The sequence below is a fragment of the Neolamprologus multifasciatus genome, chromosome 12 (assembly GCF_963576455.1).
Source record: "Neolamprologus multifasciatus chromosome 12, fNeoMul1.2, whole genome shotgun sequence".
Taxonomy (NCBI): Eukaryota; Metazoa; Chordata; class Actinopteri; order Cichliformes; family Cichlidae; genus Neolamprologus; species Neolamprologus multifasciatus.
Window position 1 is genome coordinate 18,653,536 of NC_140450.1, and position 18,454 is coordinate 18,671,989.

At 42.1% G+C, this 18,454-nt stretch overlaps 1 protein-coding gene across 6 annotated transcripts in view; it reads right to left on the minus strand.

The window, feature by feature from the left end:
• Nucleotides 1–18,454, minus strand: part of emid1 (EMI domain containing 1) — a 57,999-nt gene that overhangs the window by 33,651 nt on the left and 5,894 nt on the right. For all 6 annotated transcript variants that reach the window (XR_014877347.1, XR_014877346.1, XM_085181221.1 and 3 more), the window contains 2 exons: nucleotides 17,680–17,793; nucleotides 16,724–16,827 (listed from right to left, as the gene is read on the minus strand). Coding sequence is in view for 4 of the 6 variants with exons in the window: in XM_085181221.1 (XP_085037347.1) it covers nucleotides 16,724–16,827; nucleotides 17,680–17,793 (218 nt within the window). In the remaining 2 variants the exon portion in view is untranslated. The remainder of the gene's footprint in view (nucleotides 1–16,723; nucleotides 16,828–17,679; nucleotides 17,794–18,454) is intronic.

The following is an 18,454-nucleotide window of genomic DNA, read 5'->3' on the forward strand; positions in this document are numbered from 1 at the left end:
CCTGTCTCTGTGCCGATATTAATACAATTATAGCTTAAGCAAATCATCAGTCTAGAGAAGAAGAAGTTAGAGAAGTCTTTAAAAGAAAGCCAAATTAGTAGATATTAATATTTGAGAAGTCTGATCAGCGCATATTTGTTATTTTAACTTATAAATACGACCAAACTAGAATCAGAACTGCTCTTTTTTTTTAAAGCAAAACAAATAAACAAACCTAGACTCAAATCTAGCACTAACTGAAACTTAAATTAATCAAATCTGTTATTGCAGCTTGCCTCATGCACATGTTTACTGACACTTTGAATGTCTACAAGACTGTGAGTCAAGTTCTGTGTTTTCAATGTAATATTTATTCTGACTTTTCTAAATCTGCACCTGCCACAAGCCCTAACTACAAAAAATACTTAAAAAAACCCCTAAAACTAACACAGAAACGAATAAAAACAAAATATTTTCAAACAAACTGATACGAGCAAATCTACCATGAAAGCTAACTGAAACTAAACCAAATTAAAAACAGGAAGTAACAACGAAATAAAAAGAACCAATTTGAAAATACAAAACTATAAGAACTCTGGTGACAGCCAGGAAATGCTCCAGTGCTCCTGCAACCGTTTAGGAAGAAACAGGTTATTAGACAGGGTCAGGAAGAAAAAGAGGATTAGAGATGTATTTGAAAAACATAAAGATAAATGTGAATTGAAATGTGAATAAATGTGAAAAGTGAATTTAAAAAAGCCAAAATACAGTACTTTGTACCTATAGTTACTCTATAAGTAAGTAAAAGTTTATTTCACAGACGAATGCCACAAAGTGCTTCACAAATAAAGTAATAAAACAAAAGCAAAACACAATACAATCAGAAACGCATTGTAATAGAGCATTGCATTTAAGCCCTGGTCTAATTAAAAGTCCTTAGCTGTCTGCCAGAGGCAGTCTGTCCACAGTCTGGGTGCAACAGCATGGAAAGACGAGTTCTGCAGTGAGTGTGGAGGAACACTAAAAGGTTTTGATTCGATGACCTCAGCCTACGATGTTATCGAATAATGCATCAGTTATGAAAAAAAATGTAAATGGGGAATGCTTGGTTATTTATAAACGTATTCAGTTCAAGCTTTCAGTTAATGGGCTAATCAGAACTTCAGAACAAATGCACATGCTGTAAACTTACTGCATTTTGCATGTATTTAATCATTAATAAGTCAGATCTTACATCAGATAGTAAATCTGCAATGACGCTCAGAGCTGTGTTGGGATTTGGGGGCACATGCACAGGCCACAAATCCAAAATTACAGCCTTGTATACCAGCGCAGTCTGTTTAGGTGGTAACAGCATCACTCATCTGGACTGAATAAAATGATTAATTTCAATATTTCATGATATTGTTTGGCATTTTTTTATCACATTTGTACTCATCAGCAGCACTAATCATCATGAACGCAGCTTTGTTATTTCAGTGATTATAACATCATTGCCCCAGCGCAAACGTGATTTAGAGACAATTGGTAACATTTTGACAGTCGGGTGAAGATAAAGTTTCATTACCGAGTTCCAGACAGTCGCGAGGGAGAAGTCGCGCAGGGTCTATAAAAGACTTATGATATTAGGGGTCTTTTGTGACTTTCACAGCTAAATCAAGTACAGGTGAAGCCCTCAGCGGTCAGTGCGGTGTAATTCGTCAGAGCGGTCCCGGTCACAGCAGCTGTCTCAGCGTGCCGAGCTCCCAGCTCCAGAGATTTAACACTCCTCCTTCACAGGGAGCAGAGTGTTCTGACACATACGTACTTAGATAAAACATCTGGCTGGTCTAATATGTCTCCCGTATGAGTGTGTGTATGTTTCCAGTGCGCACCACTCACATACATTTTCACTTTGTTTCTAGAATGAAAACGTGTGTAACTATGATCAGATCTCTCAAAACGCTTGATGCTCCAGTGAATAAGGATCAATGTGTCCCACTGTCTTACATGAAGCCTGTGGGACTTCAAGATAAGGAAAGAGTGTGTCTGAAGAAAACAAGAGTGAAGATGGAGGGATTTAAATCCAGAACATAGCGGTCAACCACAATCGTCGACACCTCCCATGAACTCTTACTCACGCTCTATTCTCTGCAAATTTATCATCTTTAATTGATTTATAAAAGTTCTTATTGAAGATTAAGCTCCACCATCTGCTCACGATACATGAGGGGTAATTGTGCTGACTTAGTGGGCTGTTTCTGTTTTATCTACCGAGTGTTAAACTACTTATGAAACCTATAAAAATCACAAGGGCAAAGCAGGTTTTAGAACTCATTATACGCCCATCTCCATCAAACCACACAACAGACCACTATTTTAAAGTATTTCAGTTTAAGGTTTTATGTCAGCTTCAGAATTACACATGACATCACTGAGCGGTGAGATAACAAGACTTCACACAAGTGGAAAATTAAAGTCACTTTAAACTGTTTTTGCACTCAAGACCTCATCCCTGTTTCTGCAGAGTTATGAGGGTGATTCAGGGCTGATTTCATAACGGCAAAAGTTTAGTGATAAACTTTCTTTATGTGAACCGCCTGAGTCATGAAAACTAAAGCTCTGTGTCTCCAGGACCTTCGTGCAACCACTGAGATTTATGGTAAGCACTGTACTGGTAGAATTGGTGCAACAGGTATATAGATTTCTAGGCAAACCCTTGAAGCAGAGGTGTCAGATATATGGCCTAAGCTCTAAACTGGCTGACTTGGATGGGTTGGCAAAATGTGAAAATTATAAAGAAGTAAGGACTTTTCACAGCATTTAGTGCTTAAGAATGGATTACATCCCAACTGAGGAGCCATCGTCATCATTTTTACTGCCAAAAACATCACCTTCGGCCCACTTTACAAAATAAGTACAACACACCACAAAAAAACCCCTATAAATCATGTGGTTTTTCATCCTAAATATATCAGTGGATTATTTTATATTTTATTCAATGTGGTTCCACTTTGTTTTTTTAAAAAAGGAAATTTTCTTTGAATTAACAGAACATGTCATCTTTTTATTCAATTACATAAAGAACATCTTGGCCTAATGTGAAAACACTGAGGGATATTTTTCAGTTTTAGAAACTGAATTCATGTAATGTGCACACTTTCATAAAGTACTTAAATTTCTTTACAATAACAAAAAGGTTTTCTTTATAGGCTATCTGTAGTTTATTTCAGCACCCCTGACTTAAAGGGTCTAAACTTAATAAACGAGTATGTTGCTTTCAAAGCCAAATATAAACTTTGTTTTGATCTGCCTCGATCTTTGTGGCTCTAACACAGCTACACATGACAGCTGGAAAAACGATTAACATGACCGTTTTCTAATTTGTCGCCACCATGACTAACATTAAGCACACATACTAAAAGCTCAGAGTCAGACTGTTGTTATTGCCTATAAAAGCTGACTCTTGATAGTTTTTTCAACAATGTCACGCTTTTTCTGCTTTTTCTGCTGCAATAATTTATAAGACATAAACATACATGTGAGTATTTTGGGCAATTCGAACGAACAATCCAGTCCTGCTACTTTCCCAGTGAGGACAGTCCCACGGGGTAAGATCACAAACATTTTCAAATATGGAAAAGGAATGGAGTGGCATTCGTGCAGTGTGTTTCTAATCTACCCTACAAGACATGTTCACCCCTTCGCCTTTTCGGACTTGCTATATCTCAAATCCACAGAATACAGCTAATTTAGAATCAGCAATTAAACTCACAAGCATATCTTCTGACAACTGTACCCCAAATCAATTTTACACCAACTCGAGGGGTCACAATCTAAAACCAGAAAGTATTTTTCGCTATGATCAACTTCCAGCACCAATATCACAGGATACATCGCAACTGAAACAGCAAAACTGCACTGATTTCCCATTATTCAGGTTCTCATACTGTCAGTGTATACTGCTGTCCTGTTTCCACACTCACATTGTGAAGAACGGTGATGATGTACAATCATCTGACCTAACACTTCTCTTTTCTACAGTACAGAAAAACAGTGTGCAGTCTCTGTCTAATGAATTGAATCCTATGCAATGAATTTAGTCCTCTGGGAGCCTATTTCTCATATCATTTTTGCATTCAATATTATGCAAAATCAACACTTTTTATCACCCAACTTTTATTCGAACAGCGTTAGTCAAGATGCTGATGATTTCCCTGCATGGCACCTGACATTGATCTTTCAGCCACTTCCACAGAGGAGGGCAGCTGCTTGCTGCTGACAGAAGCTGCCACAGCCTTGACTAAGAACCTCTTGAAAAGTTCCAGCAAACTCAGCTGCGCTTTTGGAACAAATAGCGAATTGGCAGCAGCTCAGGCTAAGGTTGCTGCACTGTCAGGTGCAGCCAGAGAAAAGGAATTCCAGCTTGGCAAAAAAAAAACTGCTGCTCTGATGGATGAAAGATCCTCAGCAATGTTTGTAATTCATCTCCCAGCATGCCCTCTCCCATCCCCGAGCAGCCCAGGGAGTGTGTGAGGCCTCCATTGCAAATTACACATCCCCAGTGAAAGTATTAGTGTGATGTATCTCTGGCAGGTATCCACGCTGGCCGCAGATTTCAGCCTGACAGTGTAGATGAAGAGGAAACAGGGGAACAAAGGACTGTTAGTAACAAAGAGCGCACTCAATTCTTCCTGGATATCTCAGTCAATCATCCTCCTTAAGGTTGAGGCACTAGTTGGCTTTAATCATTCTTTTGATTTACTGATACTGTGGGACAGAAAGAGATACATTGTACTCCCAAAGCATGGCCAGCAAACTACATAAAGCTCTGAAGTGACTCAGAAACCTAAGACAGAGACTGAATGAGTATGTCAAGATATTTCCTATCACAGTTCCTATCACTGCCTTTTAAGGAACAACACATGCCATTATTCCACCGAAGAGCACAAACACTTCACCCCTCAATTCTCCATCCTTTCGCCTCTTCGGCGTCCTTGTGGCTACCCGCCTGCACCCATGGGGTAGTGGTGTGTGGACTGTTAGAGGGTCAGACAGAGCATACAAAGACAAGTCAGCCACGAATCTAATTTTATACTTTTTTGTATTTAGTTCAACAACATTATGAAAAGATAAATGACCTTAAAAGAACATTGTGGTTATGGCTCATATAGAGAGCATGAATGTTGCTCATCGTGGTCAATACTCAAGTCTGTTCTTTGTCCTTTTAACAGCACCACAAACAGGCCTTTCCACTTAAGAAAAACTCTCTTTACCCTCTTCTCCCAGTGTCCCTTATAATAGCTTTCCTTCATCTGGCTTAAAAAAGCAGTGCCATCCCATTTCTTTGCAAGTGTCAACAAGAGAGGAAGAAAAACACATCCTCTTTTCCGTTCTCTCTCTTGCTGCTTTTTCCTACCTGGCAGCACTCGGGGAAACGTGTCCCACTGGAGCTATGCCATCCTTTCACCAGTAAAGTCATTCTCATTTTACACACTCATCTCTTTCTTCATGATAGAGCGAGGGAATAGATTATCCCCCACCACCACTTCCACTGCCACCATCATGAGCAAGGCCAGTTCAGAGGGAGGGGGTCAGAGCTGAGCTCAGACTTTCAGGACAAACTGTAATTCTCCACTTTGTCTTGGGGTCGAGGACCCATCTGGCTGCAGATTTAGTAACACCGCTTCAATGGAGCTCTGTTTACTTGAGTAGCTCGGTTTACACAGGCAAAGTGAAGGGTTCATATAAAAAGCATTAACTGAGAATAATCCTTTTGGTCTTTTGTAAATACGATGTAATAGTGGGGGATGTCCAAAGAGGGTAACCACTCTGAACAGGCTCAGAGAGGCCAATTTGTGTACTGGAAGTGGCTCGGTACCAGATCCTCTGTACTAGACAGCCATGGTGTCTGATATCTGATAGCACACAATTTACGATAGGAACTGAAAGAAGTATCCAGACAATGTATACAAATGAAAAACACACACAGAAACACAATGAGCCTCCAAAGAGTGTTCACAGCAGCACTAAGCTTTTACTGTTCTCTCTTATTTTTATTGTATAACACGTAAAATGAGAAGCATATGCCATTTGCTAGACATTTTTATCCAAACTACATTATGACCTCAGGCATATTTCAGTATTTGTGGCCCCTGTGAGGCGTGAACCTGAAAGCCAGATTTATAGAGGGGTTACACAGCAAAGCGACAGCCTATGAACACAGAATATAAAGAAACATGTAACATATGTACTGTACAAAATGAGCGGCAGCTAATAATTGTTTCCATGACTGATTCATCTGGGACTTAATTAATTACTTACGCTATAAAACCTTAAAATATAGTGAAAATATTTGATCGCGTGCTTGTTACAATTTTCCTCCTTCTTTTCTGAGCAATAAAAGCAAAAATGTTGGATTTATTGCCACCAGGAAAGATGAAACCGTTTTCTACTTTCAGGAACAAGCAGGCCGTTTTAATGCAGCCTACACCTTTGGCTGCACCCTGACCTCAAGAACTGAATCTAATTCTGCTTTCACACTTTCTGTTCTTGAAAACAGTTTGTCCATCCAAGTAGGGAAGTAAAGCATGTGTTTTAAAAGGAATGCAGCTTGTTGTAGGTCAGAAGTTCGTGTAAACAGCTTGTTTGTGTGTTGTGTGTTCCTCCCAACAGGTCTACAGATCTTTTAAATCTCTAAAGATAATGAGGAAAAGATATTTCCCCACTCAAACAGTGCCCTGACACCAGTGGTGAGGACAGTACATGCTGCGGCCTGTGTGATATCCCAGAAAACAGGGTCGTGTTCTCTGAGATATAACAGTACCGTACCACTGGGTATTGTACACGTAAACAATAAACAGCATGACTATGATCTCACAGATCTATACTTATGTAACTTTGTTTATGCAAACACACATTGCAAAAACTGAACTTTGTCTAGTGAGTCAGGCATATCCTACCATAGACTGTACACAAAGATGGATGTTGTTGATATTTTGGCTGTTGCCACTGGAATTTCCTGCAAGGGACAGACCTGACTGAAACGCAGTTTACAGCTGTGAACATTCAAGGAGTGGAGACTGAGATCGAGATTGTATTAGTCTGCAGATACCTGGGTGTCCATCTCAATAACCAGTTAGAAAACTATCAAAACCTAAAAATAACACCTGGTCTTCTAGACATCTGTACCACCTCATCACTGACATCCTTTTCATGCAGTGGTAGGAAGCTACTGAAAGCTAAAAAAAAAAAAAGCTTAAATAAGATCATCCATAGCAATGATAACACAAACCGAAGTGACAAAAGGCTCAGCAGTCTTCTTTTCTGAAACACACACCCACGTAGCAAAGCCTCTGCTTGCTTTGCTATAATTAAAGCACACTGTACCACACATCTAGTGAAGCTTAGAGTGAATGTTAAATCATATATCCATTTTTAAATCCACATTAACACAGACTGTTACTACTGTTACAGTTAAATCGTGGTTACAGTTATTTCCCAGTAATTTGATGACTGTCGCGTCTGGCTGCCAGCCAAGCTGTCTCCACAAAGCTGACTGGGCGGGGTCTCACGGGGCCACAGCCGATCACCATCAGGTGACATGGAGCCTTTTAGGAAGAAAACATGGAGGGCAGCCAAGAGAAATAAAAGGGCCATGACATCATCTTATTTCCTTTGTCCTACAGTCAGCGAATGTAGGCGATAGAGCTTAATCTAGCACAGCAGCAGTGATTTACAGCCCCATCATCCTATCCGTCATAAGGCACACATGCAACCGATACATTCTGATATACAGAATGTATGTCTGCGGAAACAGATTGAGACAGTCAGCATGTGTCTGTCCCAAATACATTCAGTGACTCAGTAAGTTCAGCTCCTTTTTTATGTTTTTTTTTTTGTTGTTTTCATGTTTGTTTGACCAGCACTTGACCACATTCATTTTTAGTGGACGTCACGCGCCTGTCTGCACATACGAGCCTCGAAATGTGTCTGAGCTGGAGAGAGCAGGTGGTTTTGATGCATGTCTGCATGTGTGCAAGGCGTGAGTGTGTGTATGCTGCCAGGCCCTGGCTGCGAGCTCAGCGTGAGCGAGTGAGAGAGCCATAAACACCTGAGGAAGCAGGAACACACAGACATCCTCTCTCAACTGTATTTATGGTCCCAATTGAGACGGGGGGGGGGGGGGGGGGGGGGGGGGGGGGGTCATTATGTGCAGCGCCGCTCCGCTCGTGGCAGGGGTCCAACGAAAACACCGGGGCTGTTAAAGCCCCCCTGGATGAGTCCCAGGGGGCAGTGGTGCGGACGGTATGCAAGCCTGGGTTTAAAGGTTCGGGGATACGTCCTGTTGTTAATGAGATCACCCTGCTGGGCCTCTCTGGCTCTGAGCCCCCGACACCGCTTCAGCAACCATAGATTAGTGCCACAACTTCTTACGCTAGCCACAAAAATAGGACTAAATATACTTCCTAAACAAAGTGCACCCAGGAGGTCAATAAGGTAGGTGTGGTCAATTGAACAAAGAGAAGGTCAACGTAGATTTTCATTCTTTTTACTGAACAAAATATGCAGCTGACTGTAGAGGAGGTGTGGCCTCTTTACAAAACAATGCAAAGTGACATGCTCTAAAGTTTAGACAGACCTTTGAATGCATGACTTATGGAAACTTTGCTGCAAGGGACAACTATAGGTTTAGTAAACTGTATGTAAAGTAAGTTTATCTTAAAAAGCACACATCTTTAAACAAAGGTTATTCAGGGTGCAAGCCACAGTTTTGCCTTTAAACTCATCCACCTATCCATTTTCCTCATCACTTATCCAGCTTGGGGTTGCAGGCAGGAGTGAAGCGTATCCCAGCTTTCGTAGGGCGAGAGGCTGGGCACAGACTGGATGGATGGCCAGCTCATCACTGCTACATTAAATATGAGCCTGTAGCCTTTAGAGCTGCATATTTGTTCGTGGTTACTCATCCAGGTTTGGATATGTGTGCCTTCTTCAGAATATAATGGATGGCACGTGACCTGCGCTGTAAAGACAGCTTGCCAGCCATCTATAGTTTCACCTTTACATGTCTGATATTTGATATCTAGAGGCAAGTTCTGTTATCCTCTACTTTTTCCTCTCATAACCAGTGAAGTGAGGTAATTTCTTTTTGGTCAAGATGCCTGGCTCCTCGAGGAGAATGCCTGCTCCTCTGTCAGGTCTGACCTCTGAAAGCCAACCAGGCATGTCTCTAATTAGAACAACTGCTGGTGCAGTTCATCCAAACCTCGTCTCTCTCCTCGTCTTCAATCCAGGACTAATCACAGCCATCAGCACCGCTCTTCTCATCCCCACTGAGCACCGTATCAACCACCATGAGCAAATGGAAATATATGCAGCGACCAGCTCAGAGCAGCGCTCAAAAGTCAGACGGGGGCAATGGCTTTTAAATCCTACGTGTTATTCAAGTGTGCAGCGTTTAGTGGCTACGAAACTGAGCCCGTACCAGAAGGGTTGGAGGGCAAGAGGCCATAAATGATGTCACCGCGGAGGATCTAAGTGATGTGGTGATCTGTTTGTGGTTTAGCAGTCGTGGGAGTGGGAGAATGTTTGGAGGTCTGCACCACAACACTCGAGGTTTTCTTATGTGGCGGTGTTGTAAATGTTTATGAATTTATAACGGTGACAAATGAGCAGCTAGATTATAAGGACTACTGGGAGTGTACGGAAACCGCAGACTGATGCAGCATAAAATACGAATACATCACTTAAAAGCGACTTTTTTATGCCGTGCTTTTATGTTCCTGTGGTCTGGATATCGCTATGCAGGGGGATGAGAGAAGAGCGAGGGGGAGACAAACTGGGTTTTACAGGTTTTACTGAGCGCAGCAAGAAAATGAAAGCGCCAAGTTGTGTGACTAATTTATTGTTGACATTTTCTTGCTCCTGCTTCTTAAACAGCAGTTTTTGTTTTCCTTATATAAAAATTAATCAAATATCTGTGGGATAGGTGTTCGGTCACAGAGCAAACGTAATTAAAAACATCATCTTAAGCCTCTTTGATTGATTTCTGACTGTTTCGTTAATGAATTGGTTAATGTAATAATGTTCCTTTAAGATAATAATTACCCATATTATCCATATTAGAGCGCCCATACTCAAAATCACCTTATCCCCTTTCACTCTGGAGGCCCTGTTACTGTGATCTGTTATTAAAACTTGACCTGTTTCCATTTTTTAAGCTCACCACATAAAATGAGCGAATTTCTGGTGCATCACATTTGTTAAGAGTTTCACATTTTTATAATAGGTCTGGTAATGTTTACTGAGTCATACAGAGACAAAGAGACTCTCAGCATGTAAAAACTCTCCCGAGACAACAACATTGTTTATTCTTGGCCTCACATTTCTGACTGTGGGTGTTTCTTCACTTCAGGGAGACGTTTTAAAAATATATTGCTTAGGGGCTTACAGAGTTAAAAAGATGGACTTTTTTATCATAACTTGCAGGCATATTATAAAAAATGGCTTGGAACGCAGATGCCTTGCAAAATCTGCAAGGAAATGAATGAATGTAACCCCTAAAAAACAGAGAAACTAAAAGCAATATCTGGCAAATATGAAGCTGAATAAAAAGGGACGTCAAATATTCAGGATTTTATGCATTAGTTTACAGATGATTTAAAGCAAGTCCATAACAGTCAGTGAGGGTATCAGCTTTGAGCGTGCTGCAGGCAGCAGTTGGGGCCCTGAACTCATCACAGCTGTATGGAACCAGCAGTATCCCGAGCGTACCTGCTCCATCAATGCTGCCATTGTCTAAGCGCCGACATCAAACGTTTCATTACCTCCTCAGAGCCTACCTAAGCACAGTAGCACAGTGTTATACAGTACCTACATAATTCCACTCTATACCTGCAAGCTGAGAGATGGAGATATGTTGAAGGACGGGGTGGGGGTGTGTGGGGGGGGTGGCAGACGGGGTTAATGCAGCTTTAATCACATCAGTCGCCAAGAGGATCAGAGATGAGAGCGAAAGGAGGCAGAGCCTACACCTCTGCTAGTGAAGAGGATTTAAAAAGGGCAGGATTTTAAAGTTTGGCGATTTTTTTTCTACACGAGAAAAGCTCTGCTTCCAGTTCACTTGGTCTTATCTCAGCCACGCAAGGAGGAGAGCGTCGTTCTTCTCTCCGCTGCTGATTGTGCGACGCGTCAGGCTGTAAAGTGCCTGCATGTTTGTGGGTCACTCAGTCAGCACAGCGGTCCACTCACACTACCAGGTGAAGGGAAATGCCTCCGCTTTATCAGCGACAGAGGAACATCACAGCTGCTGAGACTTGTGTGTGTGTGTGTCTAGTTTGATTTTTTTTTCTTTGCACTGCTGACTCGGCCCACTTTATTTCTTTCAGACTGCAGGAAAAACTGTTTTCAATGTACTCCTGTGGGAAGTCTTGGGAAATAATAAATAAATCAGTAAGCAGAAGAGGCATTTCCAGTTCAGGAGCCAGAAACATAAAACTTAACTCAGATTCAAGGCTAAGTAAGTATGAAAGATTCAGTGCTGTGCATCTGCATTTCTTGAAGTTCACTGCCATCTTTTTTTTTTAGACTTATCAACAGACACGGGTCGTTAATGCAGCATAAAGTATTAAAATCAAACATGGTTCTTCATGCAGACGGGCTTTCACATAGATAAAACACTTAGATGATTAATATAATGCACAATAAATCCACCTAAAATAATATCCTGCCATTGTGTGCTTGTCTTTTTCGCCTTGTATCGAAAGTTTTTTGTACGCAGAGGAAAAAAAAACAACAAGAGCATAGGAATTTATAATTATAATTCTCATGACTATTATTGTTACAGCCTGAAAGCATTTTGTTGTACTGTGTGTGTGTGTGTGTGTGTGTGTGTGTGTGTGTGTGTGTGTGTGTGTGTGTGTGTGTGTGTGTGTGTGTGTGTGTGTTTTCCGAGGGTGGTTTTCATGGAACATTTAAAAAATAAGCTGTAATAATATTATCAAAATCATCAGTGCATATTCCAGTTTAACTACTGAACCCCGCAACTGATTTAACTATAATTTTCTGGATTTTTTCCCCCACAAACCTTGAGCAAATACCAGCACACCGTTACATAAGGAGAAGACAGCATGGAAGGAAAGACAGGCAGGACGTGAGGAAAGAAAAAAGACCTTCCTACTCTGTTTGGTTTTGTTATTTAAGTTGGCTGACTGGTCATTTTTGCAGGTATATATGTGTTTGCTTAAAAGGTATACATGCTCATTAATCAACAGAAAAATAACTGTAAATGAGCCATACTTGCTAATTTTCATCTGGCCAGTTCTTAAAACAGCAACCAAAGAGTTGTTACTATTAATCACATACAGATAATACAAAGCAAGCTAATGATTGTGTTTTTCTTTCTACTTAATCACTTTTATGATAATTCCTCAGAGCCGAGCAGTGTCGGCTGAAAGGGGCTGGATGCCGAATCTCATCTGGAAGCCTCAGCCCAGTTTGCCTTAATGTCAGCTGCTTCCAATTTATGCTCAGCACTTGTGTGCTGGTCATTTACATAACAGCGAATGTCAGCTGCTGTGGCCTTTTCTGCACGTTGACTGCAGCCTGCCTCGCTACATTCAAGTGATTCATGCGTCTTCGTAGAGCTCATCTGCTGAGTGCATAAACGCTGATGCGGGGGTGAGTGCAGCTAAATCTGACATCAAGTCTGGGATTTTTCTTTTTTTTTGTGAATGAACTGGAGCAAGTAAAGGATAACATGTGTAACACCTGCTAAGGCAAACGCAGGGGATCTCTGCTTGATATGACTTTGATAGCGCTCCACTGTGTGGTCTAACAGGAGTGGGAGTGTGTGGGGTGATAGTGCTGGTGGTGGGGGGCCTTTTGGTCACCTGCTCTTGCTCAGCTTCCTCCCCTCTGACCTCAGGCTGAAGTCCCTACACTCACAGCTCCAAAAAGCCTGCTGCCATTAAAGCTGCTAATCACAGCAAACAGCTGCATACAAATCCTCAACGCCTCGCTCTCCCACCCACACGTTGACTCTGGCAGGCAGATAGACGCATACACCGGCGTCCACGCACTCCCACTCTTCCTCTGCTAATGGCAAGCTGCAGCCGACTGATGTTTAAAGCACGGGGTTTAGCGTGCGGGCTTGTGATAAGCCGCCCTGAGCTGTGAAAACACAGATTACATTTCTATGGCTTATTACGAGACAGCGGGCTTCTGCCTCCCAGCCACCTCATAATTGCAACCCAAAAACCACAGCCTCCGCTTGGCTGCGAGATACTGTTTGATGGGGACCCCCGTGGCAGAGCTTTGACAGCCGTGCTAATTCAAGTCTACATTCCCCCATATGCTGTGCTCCTCAGTGGCCTCCCCCCTGCGATAAGCCACAGCTATTTTTTGTTTTAAGGCCTTTCCTCAATAAATCAAATCAGGGTCAGTATATCAACGCCTGTCTCTTAGTGTCATTTCCACACTTTTCAGGCTCCATCAAAATTAGCAGATCGAGGCCAAAAGCTCAAAATGTCAATGAATTTTACATCCATGGCTCCTGAGCGCACAGTCACCCCTCGTGGTATCAGTGCAACACTAGCATTTCAGATAATTATTACATTAAAGCCAGAGCTAATGTAATAATATTACTTTTGAGGGGTAAATTTGATATTCTAATACCACATAATTGCCTCTAAATTGGATATAATTTCGATATTTGTGCTTGATGTAGCATATGTTGGGATATCCCAACTAAAAACAAGCATTTACTTACTTGGAATGCCAAAGCCAACCAGGCATACATTAAATCCCCGTTTCTGGCAGCCTATGAAAGTGCCTACATCTGTAAATACTTAGTCTTCTTTTTCTTTTTTCTTTCTCAAACTCAATCAGAGATAAAGACCATTGTGTTCCAGACCAAGAAGTAAGACAATATCTCCCAAACCTCACAGAAAACAATTAGGACCCAGTAATTACACCATTGGACCGGTATTCAAGCCAAGTCCTGAGGTTGGTGTGAGGAAGGAAGTAAAAGACAGCAAATGTGAAAGGTGCCTGTCTAATGCAGTGTTATCTTACCCTGCCTGGACTCTGATGGGGTACGTTTGTGTATCCGTATGGGTGTGATGTAATGCTTTGCTTTTGGAGCCTCATGCATGATCTCTTCCCTTAACAAACTCTCATTTATTTGCGCCTGTAGATTTGAACACGCAAAGCCCAAAACTTAATTCGTTATCTTCACTACGGACCGAGCCGTTGATTTATACATGTTGACCTATCAGCTGGCGGGCCAAGGGGTGAGAACAGAGGAACACAAGAGAAAACAACTCTCTCATCCCTATTTAAAGCACAATCATATCGGTCACATTCCTCTCAGTGTTTGTTGTACTTTCCTGCATCTCAACCTAAACGTAGCCCCAGCCCCAGAGTCTTTTTGGTTTGGACATTGTTGAGATCTGCAGTAATGCAGACCGTCCTTGGGAGTCAGACATGGCTAGAGGCTTTTTGGGGTGGCCTGGTGGGAAAAGAAGGTTAAAAGCAGGGCAGTAAATGAGCGGATCACACACATTTTCCACAGTCTGTGAAAAGCAGACAAGCAGAGGAGTAAGAGTGATGTATAGCAAATAATAAAATTCCAAAAGTGATCCTTAAAGGTATATACATCCTGGTTGCTCTTTATGTGACTCAAATAAGATCAAAAGTAGTATGTTTGCCTAGAGTTGTTTTTTTAAAGCCTGAGTCTTTCAACTCAGTCCAACTAAAAGTTAAAAAGTGCTCACAGCCATCTGGAAACAGAGCTGCACGCAGGTATTAACAGCCTGGATTTGAAACGTGCACCTACTGAATTATTAGTGCAGCTTTAACTTCACTTGGCAACACTGTGGCAACAGCTTTAAGCACAATCCGGTCACCAGCTTTGCCCGTGTAGCAGGCTTGCATTTCTCCTTAGAGCGGGCGGACGAGGCAGACGGCAGCGGGGTATCAGGTTCTGTGCTGGCAAGGGGTTCTGCTCACGCGGCAAGAGCAGAACAAAGCACTGGTGGCCCTGGATAGGATCCATGGTGCCGGAGAGTAAAGGCCCTGTGAATGGGACCTGTCACTTCCACTCAGCGCCGCCTGTGATCTGAGCCACCCGGAACGAGGCTCAGATAAGTGGCTAATCCCGACATCCCCGTCGGCTCGACAGCCCCCTACTGCCATGACAACCGGAGGGGAATCTCCTCCAGCAACAACTTAATTGGATAATTTCCTCCCCGTTTCACTGTGTGTTCCTCTGCCTTTGTTGGGTAAAGTCTGCGTTGTCTGACTGTGAATGTGTTTTTTGACTTTGACAGTAGGGAGGGTGTGAAACAAGTGCGATATCCAAGGAGGGCTGGTGTGTGCAAGTGCAAGCAAGCAGCCGAAGCCACACTACAGCAGACTAGAGGCCACTTGGAGGTCTGAAAGCACCTGGGAGCAGTCATTAGTTACTACAGTTACTACAACAAATGCATTACCTATTAACTCCCTGTTGAAAATAATTTTCTGCCTACTTCTTAAATTACTTCAACATTATATTACACAGTTATTGTCATGTAATTAATAAAGTAACATTACAGCCCGCTTATACCCCATATCTGCACAAATTCCTCTCCTGATGAGAAAAACATAAACTAGAGCCGGCAGTTTACCATCGCGATGTTTCTTTACTAATCTATGCTCCTCAAAAGAAGACTGCCGCTGCTTTGTTTCCCATCTGAACTGAGGTCAAGTGTGTTGTTTTCTGACTTCTGAATGGAGGAACTGTAATGCATTCCAACACTGTTGCATACTGTGATCACCAAATTGCTTCAAGTGGGAATACTAGCCGTTTACTGAGTAAATAAATTAAACAGATTATTTTAAACCCACTTCATTGGACAAGATCAAGTGTTTACCATAATCAGTCTGAAAAAAATATTTTTTTCTGTTCACTGAGTTTCAGGTAGAAATTCTCCTTTTTTGTCTCAAAGTATAAGAGAGAAAAACAGCCTCTATTTTCGGCACTACAAAAGGCCATCGCATTAACCCTTTGTGCTGCACGGTCCACTAATTTATGTTACACCCATTCAAGTCCTGGGTCCCAGCATAAAAAGACCACTCCACCCTTCTCCCCAGACTGCAGAAACCTGAGGACGGGTGCCAGGGGAAGTCATTATGAACTAGGAGTGTGTGTACGTGTGTGTGTGTGTGTGTGTGTGTGTGTGTGTGTGTGTGTGTGTGTGTGTGTGTGTGTGTGTGTGTGTGTGTGTGTGTGTGTGAGCAGCTACCGTGGTTTAAAAATGTAAACGGCACTTGCATAGCTCTTTAGAGGATAAAAAACTCAGTTCAATCTGTCGCAGTAAAGAAGGAAGCCTTACTGGTGCGGCAACTCTTGGAATGAAGACATAAAAAGTGATTAATAAAGAGGTGGGATGTGGCTCACGCAGAAGAGGCTGGGGGATCTTATTTCTTAATTTCATTCAAAGAACAGAAGTAGCCTTATGTAAGCCTAATGGAAATCACTCATACAAGCATATTGGAAATGCAGGCTTTAAGACGGCGATGCAAAACAGAGGGACGTGAATTGTGGCGAGTCAAAGAGTCATAAAGAAGAAACTGGAGGCAGGTGAGTGGCGGCGGTGGGTGGGTGGGTGGGGGGGGGGGGGTACTGACACGAGTTTTCAGTGCAAGATGGCGATTCTGTTCGATTCATTTCCGTCAGCTGTTGTATAACTGAAGTGTGTCTGCGTCCTCTGTCTTCACTCACCTTCTTCACAAGCAGCGCCACTGAATCCCGGGCAGCATTTCCACTCCAGGGAAGTCACAGTGCGGTACACCACTTTATAGGAAGGTCTGACCACAGTCTTGTAGCTGAACGATAAACACAAAATCAAAAGCCGTTATGCACATGGGCGCACACACACACACGCGTGCGCGCACACACACATAACATTTTTAAAGGAAAATGAAAAGAAATCTCCTCTCTCTGGTAAAGTTAGATATTATCGTGGGGTTTTCAGTCTTTGTATTCGCACAGTCTCAATTAAATGATAAAAGGCAATTTCTAGGCAATGTGCCCCATCAGTAAGTGTCAGATTATATGAAAGCTTTAAGGTTTACAGTATCTCAATTAAAAGACAGCATATGGAGCAGCAGCGTGGCATCCTGAACTATGCTAAATATAGGAGAGCTATATGAATACCCAACACCACTGCTAGCCTCATACCCACACTGAAGTGGCAAGCTTGTTTAACTTGTTTGCCCACAAATATGATTGAACTTAATATGATTTTTAATAGAGCATTAGCTCCAGTAACAAGTTTTAAAGCTAATCCTCTAAGTGATTCAAACAGCATTCAAACAACAACTATTCTGCTATTTTAATCCCAGTATAATTAAAAAACAGAAAATAAACATTACACCAAGCTTTCTGCTTTGATAGCTGTTTTCTTCTTTTTAAAGTTGTAAACATGTGGCTCACTAAAGAGCCATGTGACCCATTCTATGTCTTTTCAAAGTGTTTATCTTCCAGGGAACTGGAACATTTTTGAGCAGAAACTTGCACGTCTTGAATACATTTCATGATGAGAGTTTTTCTACCCAGTTCAGATCATACGGTGCTGTATGCGGCCCATGAACTAAAAAATGTTTTGGTTTTTTAAAGGTTTCGTAAAAGCATTGTGAAACAGTAGCAGTACTGCTAAGATGCCTCTGCCTTCTCACCTGCCTCCTGCACATCCCTGTGGCCAGGGGCATGTCCGGTACACCCGCTGGAGGATTGTCCCATTCTGCACCTGGCAGGTCACAGTCTTAGTGACCGTATGAGGACACCAGTTCCTGCCGAAAGAAACAGAGTCAGAAATGTAGAATAAAACAACAGCAGGATTTCAACAGTTTGTTATTTTTAGACTCAGTAAAAAGTCTGATTCTTAAACTAAACACAGGAGAACGAATTTCCAAAACACCTTCAAACGAGTGCTGTCACACTAAAAACACTGCGGTCATTCTGTCCTTCCATCCCACCCTCAACTCCTTTGTTTGGGAACTTCCTCACCGTGTTCACTCGGTTTTAATCAGCCACAGAGTTTGCAGGACTGGGTTGTATTTGCACAGGGGTCTCTCCTCTATCAATACACATGCATTTGTATAGGACCTTGGAGGAGCAGAAGTCCCTCAGGAGGGGATAAAGAGGAAGACAAAGTCTCATACAAAGATGAAGGTATTTAAGCATGGGTTAAAGCTGGGTCATGATTTCACTCCCTTTAATGGAAGGCCTTCATAACTCATTGAGGAGAGCCTGCGATGAGATATCGACGATGCTAAGGTCAGAGGTTGAGATCTGATGGTGAGGATGAGAACGCTCCGCAGCTATTACATTCAGAGGAGTTCGACCTCCAGAAGCAAAATGCGAAATTTTATCAATGTCTCAGTGAGACTGCTTAAAATTAAAGGAAGTGTGATTTATCTGAAGAGACTGTGAGCTAATTGGTTTAGTTTA